General features: G+C 35.6%; 1 protein-coding gene across 1 annotated transcript in view; it reads left to right on the top strand.

The window, feature by feature from the left end:
• The first annotated feature begins 9,501 nt into the window (after window positions 1–9,501).
• LOC139715421 (uncharacterized) overlaps window positions 9,502–11,832 on the top strand; it is a 32,525-nt gene continuing 30,194 nt past the window's right edge. The window contains exon 1 of the mRNA XM_071626995.1: window positions 9,502–9,662. Coding sequence (XP_071483096.1) covers window positions 9,502–9,662 — 161 coding nt within the window. The remainder of the gene's footprint in view (window positions 9,663–11,832) is intronic.

The raw sequence follows: 11,832 nt of genomic DNA, 5'->3' as shown, positions 1-11,832 counted from the left end.
AGCTAAAAGACATGGAATGAAATATATGCATATATATATATATATATATATATATATACATATATGACCTACATTCAAAATGATTTCGTAAAAGCAAACAAAACAAACAAAATTGTGTCATGAGATTACTTAAATAATTTCTTTGAGAATTCTTGATGTGTTCAGATTTCCTAAAAGCTACAAGTTATTATTTACTATTATTTCAAAATCCAAAATGAGTTTGTCGAAGTTTATACAGAAACATGTGTTTCTTGAAATTATTGTAACAATTTTGTTTGATAATAATATCTAGGACTATTTTGGTTTCCCTGAAGGTATACTTATAATAAATTGCAATATCAAAATCCTATACATAACCCCTCCACACACACACACACATACACACACACACACACACACACACACACACACACATTTTACTCGTATCTAAATTGAATAATCATATTAGGCTTCGAACTAAGTTTTAGTGGATATTCTTATTTCGGTTTTGTTTGGGCAATTGATTTACTCTTCAGGGTTACAAGTTCAAGAATTCTTTCACCGCATGGTTTGGCCTGGGTGCAAGAGTTTTATTATCGTATTTGTGTGTTTGTAGTACAGCAGTAGTACTCGTAAGTAATGTTAGTATGGGGAAATAGTATAAATGGCAGTCGTAGTAGTCACTTGTAGTAGTATAGTAGTAGTAGTAGTAGTAGTACACAAGTAGTAGTAGTAGTAGAAGAAGTATAAGTATAAGTAGTAGTAGTAGTATAGTAGTAGTAGTAGTAATAGTAGTAGTAGTAGCAGTAGTAGTACTAGCAGTATAGTATAGCATTAGTAGCAATACCTCAAGAAGTTGAAATATATATCAAGACTTTATGGATCATAATGCAATCCAAGGTCAAAGACTAGGAGTCAAGATCAAAGAAAATAAGGTGAGCATTAATGATTGCAGCGTTTGAAATCATACAACTTATGCAAAAAAGATGTCTGAGCTGTTTGCCATTTTAAGTGGGATTAACTCTATATCGCTATACCGCATGAGTTATGTTGACGTCATAACAAACAAGCCGCTAGGAGCAGGTTAAAGGGATAGTCTATAGTATTGGTTGAGGTGAAGATTCGGCTTTTAACTTTTTGCGAGGTACATTTCAATTCAATCGTTCATTTATTTCCATAAAACAAAATACATTATACAAAGCGGTGCATGTGTCAATTCGACTTTCTTCGAAATGGGAAGAACAGTTCATTGAACACAATATAACATGCACGAATGGTATTGTATTTAAAAAAAGGAACAATGCACACTTTGTCATGGTAACAAAAACAAAAAAAAAGAAGTAATCATAACGATGGAAAAGAGTGTTCCACTAAAAACCCAAGCTTGTAGGACGTGGAATACTGAAATGAAACAAGCGCAACATCAATGCACCAATAATGTATTATATCAAATTCTTAGATGTACCATTGTATATTCATTGATAAAATGTATGATGCTGATAATACAAGCATACTTAATCATCAATACTTGTTTTAGGATGCGAATAAGATATATTGTAACATAGCAATATTATGGCACAGACACTATTTGGCCGTGTACACCAGGAAAATGTGACCAAAAGAGAAGACTATACACGCGGTGACGCAAAACAACGGAACCAACAACAACAACAATAAAAACACCGAAATAAAAAATAGAAAAAAAGAAAAAAAGAAAAATGCACCTATACGCAGTTACTGGACAACGAAGAACGAGGAAAGAGGAGCAGGGAAGAATGGAGAAAAAAGGAAGAAGAAATGAATGGAAGAGGTCTGTGGACACGCTACAGAAGCTCAAGGACAGGTGAAAATATGGAGGATTTTTCATAAACAACACAATTAACCTGTTTATGTGGAAAGCGATTTTCTTTAAGTTTATAATGATAATGAGAAACCACTTTATGAAATGTTAATGAAATGTTAGAGAGCATACGACTCTAAGAGGAATTCAAAGTTTATTTGATGAAAATCGGTTTTGAAATGGCTGACATATCCAAAAACAAAGTAAAACAAAGCTATCCTGATAAATATGGGTCCCACTTTTTATTGATAGGATCTCTTCGTTTTAGATATCTCAGTCATTTCAAAACCAATTTTCATGAAATAAAATTAGAATTATGCCCTTTCATACTGTATTTCATAAGAGTTTTCTCACTATCTCAAGAAAATCATTGTCAATAAACGTTGGAAACCTGAAGCCCCATCTCAACCGAGATTGTATATACTACATGTATAATGATACGTCAACTCAGGAGGTGCATATACACCTCCAAAGCAATGAGCTGCGACACCTCGACCATCAACCAATTCATCGTAGGGTTCACCCTGTACTGTAAAAGACAATAGGTGGCGTAATCAAAAAATAAGTACTGATCACGTCAAGTTTTGCGATACAGCTGTGATCATTTTCAAAAAATTTAGTATGTCATGGTATCGGCATATTTTGTATTATGCTGTCTTACATTGCTGTTGCTACCAATACGTACATTGTCTTATCGAGTAACAGTAAACATTATTTCTACAGTATATATCTATTATAGCCCAACTGTGATGTTTGGTGTAAATAACACTGTGTCTTTTGATGCTTAGTGGCACCAAATAATTATGTTTGAAGCAAAAACGCAAAAAGCAAACGAGTTGCGAATAAAAAAGACAATACAGACAGCAATACAACTATACATAATATTCAGCTCTCCGAACCTGTAGTTTCACCGTTTGTTCGAAAGCTGTATAACTTAATTTTGGTGGCTGTAAAAGACGACTTCTCGATTTCTGTAAAAATTGACGTACACACATCTGAAGAAAAATGAATACAGTAGAATGAAATTATGCTCTGTTCTACTGTTGTGCTCTGGATCATTAAATAGCAGTGTACGCAGAGGGTGGATGGGGCAGTTCTGCTCCCCTCCCCCGAAATTTCCAAACTCGCCTTATGTTTAGACTGGATGTATTAGATTTTCAAATGATTTGATCAATAGACGAGAAAAATCACCAGCAAATAAAGAGTTCATTTGTCTCCTTCATCCTAGTTTTTTTTTTTTTTTTTCATATTCCATCCTGGTGTGAGAGTACACATAGCATTATCGCTAGATCCTGTTACCACGTGCTATTACTGAATATTATTGAACATAATGATGATATTCTTGAACCCCCTCCCCCCCCCCTAAAAAAATGATAAAATGATAAAAAAATCAGCCATGCTCTGGATGATTTTCCCTGATACACTTTCGGATATTGCTGACATAAAGATATTGATGACATATTGTAGCAGCTTCCAAATGCTCGGGTGTTCAAGGAAGAACAATATCCTTTATTTATTTATTTATTTATTTATTTATTTATTTATTCATTTATTTATTTATTTATTTATTTATTCATTTATTTATTTATTCATTCATTCATTTATTTATTTGTTTGTTTATTCGTCATTCATTCATTCATCTAATCATTCATTCATTCATTCATTCATTCATTCATTCATTCATTCATTCATTCGTTCATTCATTCGTTTTAAGCAATCTGCCTATATCACAATTTGTTTATTCAGTAATTATAGTTATCATTAGGCCGCAACGTACAAAACATCATGTTTTGCTTTTTGGCAGCCTCCTCCATTTCCAAAAAATTTGATTTGTATTCGCAATGCCATAAAAATCACAACAATTAAGTCCTATAATACTTCGGTTCATTGTATTTTCCCTCCTTATAATGTGACTCTGTGTATTGAATGTCCTACTCAGTATATCTTTTTTCTTTTTTTGGATATGAAATCAATGAATGAATGAATGAATGAATGAATGAATGGATGAATGAATGAATGAAGAAAGCCTGCATAAATTCTTCGCAGGAGATTGTTAAGCAAATATCTGTAAATAGTAAATAGCAAATTGATAGCAAATATAGTAAATAGGAAAACGTTTTCCGTGATAGAGACCTGTTGCACACGCGAGTTCGATTTCGGAAATACCTATACGTTGATACGAGCAGACACATGAATTCACCCCCTCCTCCCCCCCCCCCCCCCCCCCCGAAAGTACACATCCTCGACTCAGAAACCTCGACAGAATACGACTGTCAAATCATATCCTGAAAATGTCGGAACCACAATTATTAAGACGCATGCATGATGTTTTCTACATCGCAGCAAGTTATTGTGTATCACGCATGACTACCCCCTTTTACTATAAAACTAAGGCATCTTCGAATACTAATTAAGCCTGGGGAAACTCGGTAAAAACACTCGATAATAAGGTTATTGTGGGTCTATACATTTCAATTCAATTAGCACATTATTCGATCCGATGAAAGTTCAAGTTCAAGTTCGAAATTATTCGTTTTTCCACAATAGAGTAATAAAAACATAAATCTCACTTTCTTGAGTGACAGAAACAATGCATGTAAATTTATACAGAGAAAACAACAATAATAGAAAAACTAACAGTATCGATACATTGCAATAGTTGCTGAGGTAACGAAAGTGAAAGAATTGTCAATATGCACTGTGTGAAAAAACGGAGGGACCCACTAAAAAGACAATGCTTGTAAAGTGTGGGTCCCTCTTGTATTAAGAACTCGATGCAAGATTTGACTGAATATAGCAACAAAGCAGCACAAAAAGTTTAGAAGCCCATGCATGAGAGACAGACGGACAAACAGTTACACACAAAACAACAACAAACAAAATAATGAGCATGAGACAAGACTGGAACAGCAACAAATTTTGTAGGAAAGAAAACTGACTTGACGATACGAGAGGAAACAAGACTATAGCGACAAAGAGGTAATAAAATAGACAGGAATATGCAACAGAAACAACGATCCTCGGAGGTTTGAGGAAGAAAGAGAAGAACAAGAAAAAAAGAATATACAACAAACCCTTCAACTTTAGCCTAAAGAAGATCTTATAGTCAAAGCGTAGGCAACAGTAACAATAATATAAAGATCGGCAATGAAGATTTTGCGGACGAGTATTAACCAAATAAGCCTATATACTATATAGTCTAATTCTGGGGGTCGTCATTATAGGATTGTAAAAGAAAACACTTTAATCTCCTTTTGCGTAATGAGCAGATTTTAAATCGTGATTCAGGAAATTCTAATAATTGATTTGGTCCAGTGTAAATAAGTGTATTCTTTGCTAGAATCGTTCGAAGAAGTGGTAAGTGAAACTCGTTAGAGCGTCGGGTGGGGTAATTACGGAATGATTTATTTTTTTGAAATATAGAACCAAAGATAGGTGGGAGTAAACTGTTATCATACATAATATACATAAATTGGCCTAAATTATATAAAAATAATTCGTAGATTTTTAATATAGCTTATTAGAGTCAAACAATGCATTTGTATGTGAACGAGTGGGAGAATAGGAAATGATACGGAGGGCTTTCTTTTGCAGTAATAACACTCTATTCAGCAGCGTCTGATGAGTATTGCTCCAAGCTATTCCATAATTCACAAGTCGGATACCCATCAGTCACTTTCTAGAGTCAGATGTTTGTGAATGTTAAGTTCTTTTGTATAAATGGCCCTTTGCTTTACAGTTTTTCTGCAGTCGAGTTCAGTTTTGTTTCAACTTAGGTGATTTTTTTTTTGGGAGGGGGGGGGATTAATGATACAAGGTTTGCTTTCGAATAACGTCCTACAATGCTTGTTCTTATGAAAGTTTGTAAACTTTGTACGAATTTTGTTGTTTTTTATTCAAAATTTAGACAATAGGCCTGTACATTCTCAAAATATTGCCGGCGTTAACATACCTGCTGGTATGGCTGCAAATTTTAATGATTTTTTTTTTTGCATCGATTGGGAAAATTTATCACAAAGTATCTCTTCATCTAATAAAGTGTTTTATGATTTTTTAGATATACCTAATCCTAAAACTATATTTTTGGACCCTACGTATAATGAAGAAGTTATTGATATTATCTATGATTTGAAAGAAGGGAAAAGCCCAGGTTGTGATGGAATCGATTGTTGAAAAATATGATTCTTCAAATAATAGATCCTTTAGTATATATTATTAATTTATCACTTGTTACTGGGCTTGTACCAAGTCAAATGAAGACTGCCAAAGTTATACCTATATGATATTATAAGAAAGGGGAGAAAAATGATGTCAATAATTGCAGACCAATATCGTTATTAAGTTCAATTTCTAAAATTTTGGAAAGAATAGTATATATCCGAACTGTAAAATTTTTTCAGTATGAGTAATATATTTACGAATTTTCAATTTGGATTAAGAGAAAATCACAACACCACCCACGCTTTACTTACCTTTGTGGAAAAGATTACACATGCACTTGATACATTTTCGCATAATAGGCATCTTCCTGGACTTTTCAAAGGCTTGTGATACGATTAATCACGGTATACTTCTCTCTAAGTTATCCCATTATGGTATTCGCGGAAAAGCCTTGCAATGGTTTGCGAGTTATCTATCTGACAGATTTCAATATGTACATGTGAACAGTTTTGATTCTTCTATGAAGAAAATAGAATGTGTTGTTCCGCAAGGAAGTTTGTTAGGCCCACTGTTATTTATAGTTTACATTAATGATTTTTATAGATCTTCAGATAAACTCTCTTTCATATCATTCGCGGATGATTCCAATCTTTTTTATTCCCACCCTGACCCTAATACTTTAATTAGTACAGTGAATTATGAATTGAAGAATGTCTCACAATGGATATATGCAAATAAATTGTCACTGAATATTGAGAAGACAAAGTATTCATGTATATGTTTTTCAGTAATTCTTTAGATAGATTACCAGGTAATGTTATATTTGACACTCTCCCCTAGAAGAGGTTTCGTCTGTTAAATTCTTAGGTGTTTGTGTTGATAATAAGTTATCATGGAAGTGTCACATAAACAATATTTGTACTGTAATTGCACGTAACATATCAGGTATAATGAACAGATTGAAATATTATCTTCCTTCTTCGGCTTTGATTACGCTTTATTCAAGTTTGGTATTGCCGTACTTGAATTACGGAATTCTTGCTTGGGGGAATACATATTCGACATTGTTAGATAAACTTTTTCTTCTGCAAAAGATGGCGCTTTTAACCTTCATATCCGAGCACATACTGACAAACTTTTCCTTGAGCACAAAATTCTGAAAATAAAAGAGTTGTATTTGTTTCAACCTGGTCAATTTATGTTTAATTACAACTGCAACCATCTACCCAAAATATTTTATTCTTTATTTCACCTTAACAGCCACGTACATAATTATCCCAAGAGACAATCTAAAGAATTCCATCTTCCCCTAGTGAGAACTGTACACACTCAAAATACATTTGTTTATACTGGACCCAGATTTTGGAATAGCTTAGATAATGATCTAATAGAATCTGTGAGGTTAATTACATTGAAGTATAAACTTTAAAAAATATTTGTTTTCTAAATATACCAGTTAATTCTGTTCAATGAAAAAACACGTCATGTTTCACTTTTCCTTGAGATTCTGTAGTGTGTCCACAGACCTTTTCCATCCCTCTCCTTTTCCCTCTCCTTTTCCTTCTCTATTCTTCCCTGCTCCTCTTTCCTCGTTCTTCGTTGTCCAGTATCTGTCTGAGTGCATTTCCTCAAATTCTGTTATTTCTGTGTATTGTGTTATTGTTGTTGTTGTCGTCGTTATGTTTCTTGTGGCCGATTGCATATCTTCCTTTCCGTTCAATTTTCCTGGCACACCTGGCCCCATAGTGTCTGTGCCACAAATGTGATTTATAGTTTATTCGTTTGCATTCTAAAATCTTTATTATTGTACATAGTATCAGCATCATTATATCAATGAGTAAAATGTGCAATAGTATATAGAAAAATTTAAAATGATTAATACTAGTATAAAAATTTGGTGCTGTTGTTGTTTTGTTCCAGTGTTCCACGTCTTACAAGCGTGGCTTTTTTAGTGGAACACTGTTTTTCATCATTGTGATTATTTTAGTTGCAATGACAAAGTGCATTGTTTCTTTTTTACGACATCATTCGTGTATAATATACTATATAGTGTATTGAAAAAAATCCTTTATCAGACGAGTATAAGAGAAATGAAAAAAAAATTCTATCACTTTGGATTATGTCAACTTTTTCTTTTCTTTTCTTTGTGATGATGGAAATAAATAAACTATTGAATTGAATTGAATTGAATTGATATACACGTATATGCTAAAAATCAAATTTTCGCATATCATTTGTCGCTTTTACGTTAACATATTTATTTCATTGTGTTTTTCAATTGAGAAAACAAATGATTAATAAAGCAGTAGGGCCTAACTCAATTAAACTCATCTCATCGCTCCCGAGTTGTGTTCGAGAACTTCCGGTGCATATTGGCCTTTTATTCATGTCGGTACAAGTGTCTTTTTCTATTGTGAACTTAAGGCCCCACACAAGAGTGAAAGGGATGGTAGGCCTACTTGAGTTTTGATTTAGATCGCAGTGGGGTTAAAGTTTCCAACTTTTTGTGTTTGTTTGTGAGAAGCCTCTATAGGCCCGCTAAAAATTAAAGAACATATATAGGGCGAATTGATGAAACTATTGGTCTTAAAATGACCAAGCTTTGTAATTATCCAAAAAAGTGATCCTATATGCGACGCCGACACGACTTCTTTTTTCCGCCAAGGGAGGAGGTTATGTTTTCGTTACCGTTGGTTTGTTAGTTAGTTTGTTTGTCCGTGTGCAAAATAACTCAAAAAGTAGATAACGCCGGATTCGGATGAAACTTACAGGAAAGGTTGAGAATGACACAAGTAACAGATGATTAAATTTTGGTAGTGATCCGAGAATGTTTTTGGAATTTAGGAAGGAAATTTGATATTTTGGCTTGTTTTTTTTTTTAATGATAGGCCTTTATTTAACAGAGTTGTTTCTAAATATTTTGCAAAACGTTGAATCCTCTCCTCTCAACCAACACTAACGCCCCCTAGGTCCTACCATCCCTTTTAATGATAATTCTACAAAGCGGGCAAACCGCAAACTGCATTGAGAAGAAAGGGCGTTTGTTCCTCTATTGAAAAGTTTAGAAGTACATAATCAGCGGCTCATTATTTTTCTCCGACCTACACTTTACAGCTCAATGGCTACGATTATTATCTGCATTTCGAGAACGTGAGTGGATTATGTGTCATCGGTGTTTGTGGTGGGGGAGTGCAACTAGTGGGGCGTTCAGAGTGAAACGATCGATACAATAAATCGTCTTGCCCTCGGATGATAACGAGGATTTTATGTACACGTATTTTTAAATTTGCGCATTAGGAACACAATCAATGATTACTTGGGAAAATGTGTTATTTTTTTCTTTTTTTTTCTTTTTGTGTGTGTAGGGATGCAGAAACTCACGACTTGATGGCTATCAGGAACAAGCCGGCAATCAATATTTATTAGGGGGCAGTGCCCGTCAACAAGTTAGCAAATGGGGTATCGATTGTACCTCATGGAACGATACCGATACATCATAGGGCATTGCGATTGCGGACAAAATGGCGTCCAAGAGGAAACAAGATGACAAACATCTCAAACTGTTACGAGAAATGGTCAGCAAGGAAAACAATAAAACATGTTTCGAATGCAATCAGAGAGGACCTACCTATGTGGACATGACGATAGGCTCCTTCGTTTGTACGTCATGCAGTGGCATTCTGTAAGTAGTGAGCTTATGGTTAATAATGGAGGGGCCGGTACGTTACACGAGTTGTGTGTGTAAACCATTGCATCTAGTGCAGTGCCTCCGTGAAATGGGCGGGCATACCATGCCATGGCATGGCATAGGTATTGATCAGTGTCTTTGCATGCCGTGCTGTGAGCTGTGCCAGCTAGTGTGGTGTGGTATATGTAGGCGTGAAGGCACACTCCTTCACCGAAGTTGGTTACTACTAGTAGTAGTAGACAGTGCCTACTGTAGAGCATCTAGGCCTAGTAGGCCTTGTTAAAATGCTACTAGAAACTACTCGACATACAAATGTAACTTCTACTGTTAGCAAAAAAAATAGATTCTAGTTGTAGAAAGAAGACTGCGACAAGACGCTGTGCGAAGCACAGCGTCAGACAGACCAGGCCTCGCTATCAAAGTGGAGAACGAAAACACAACTACAAACCTTATAACAATTTATACATTACTTACAGACATTTGTATGTTAGGTCCTACTCACGTAAAGTGCATGCTCATTACAGAAGTTACATAAGTCCAGAGCCCTCACGATAAGTCCATCGAACAAAAAAATGGCACTTTCTAGCGCAATCCCCAACCCGCAACCGTCGGCGTCGGGGTTCATCGTTGCAGAATTCAAAATGGCGTACTGACCACTCAGCAAATGCGGGCTGCCAATTCTCACTCATTGAGAGTAAGACTCACTCATTTTGGTCCTTTCCCACTCTAAAACTTCATTTCATTTGCATGCATTTCTATTGATTTCACTCATTTTGACTCCTAAATTACAGCATTGGCCTATGCCTTTTTTGGGAGTCTCACTCTCAACTAGTTTCCAATGTTGGCAGCCCTGAATGCGTGCGTGGCTGGAAGCAGTGCCATACATGGCACTGGCTGGAAGTGCAGCGATGTACTGTATATCTACTGCGTGCGTGCGCTCTTTGGTAGCAGCACGCACGTTCCGATCGCGTGAACTCCTGATTATCAGATGTATCGTTCGCACATTCTGCATACCGGTAATAATAATCTTCATTTTCGGTAAGTTGTGAAATGTGTACTGGTATGTCAATATCGATAACATAGCTATGTAGTGTCATTTAATGAAGATTACATTTAATGAGTTTGAGGTGACAAAAAAATGATGTCAAGTATCAAAACTCAAAGCGATCGTAAAGCAATTGATGAGCTCTCTTTGTGTTGTGGGTTGTGCCGGTACAGCCCTGTCGCCATTTATAGATACAGCAACTGGGCTGTGTATAGTTAGAAAGAAGTAGACCAATCTAGTAATATGCAGTAATTGCTATTGATGCTTGCGTACGATCTGTTGAGGGGAATTTAATCTTGCTAACCCTGGCTTTATTGTGTTTGATATATGGAAAGACTTTTACCTTTCGTCCCACCTCCTCACTAATTTTGCCGTAGCCATTAGGATTTCTTGACCACCCATCATTTGGCATCAACAAACAATGCAAGCCAATACACAATTGTAAATATACAACCATGGCATGATGTACAAATGTACTGTAGGTCTAGATCTACATATGAGATTATCTACTTTTTTTATGCACAACCATTGGGATGTTTCTACATTCTAGACAATTTTATTTTGTCTGCATTAAAATGGTTTTCACTTCCAATTCATTCTCATCGACATAGTCTTTTCTCCTGGCATTTTTCAGTAGATCATCTACTCGGATCTAGTCAGTCTTTGTCACAAGCGTTCGTCTGTTTTAATTGTAAATTTTCTCTTGAAGAATCTTACGTGTACTTTCACCCTGTGTTGTGTAGCTTTCTACGAGCTGTTGCAGGGATTAGTATTAATATCCATTCATTATTTCAAGCTTCAAGGTTCGAGGCCTTGGCTTTGGTGTATTCAAGTTCCAGGATCAACAGCGCCAATAGCGAGCCATGCTGGAGCGGCAGTCAGCAGCAGCTCGATGACAGAGCAGAGCTCCCTTGTGTACTTCTCTGTATGTACTGGTACATGGTTTTGTACCAATACACGGTGCTAATCAGAGAATATGTGACCCGCTCAAAAGGATCCAAAAGTCGGGGGAGGGCGATTTACTGAAAATGGCGTGGCCTCATTTCCCTTCTCTTCCGCTTTAATTTCGTATATAACATGACTCATAGAAATACCTGGTTGCGGAGATAACGCTGATTT

Source organism: Diadema antillarum, unplaced genomic scaffold (genome assembly GCF_040938485.1).
Source record: "Diadema antillarum isolate AM-2024a unplaced genomic scaffold, OU_Dant_1.0 scf00000048, whole genome shotgun sequence".
Classification (NCBI taxonomy): Eukaryota; Metazoa; Echinodermata; class Echinoidea; order Diadematoida; family Diadematidae; genus Diadema; species Diadema antillarum.
Note: the sequence above shows the minus strand (reverse complement) of the source record. Positions and strands in the feature narration are given on the sequence as shown.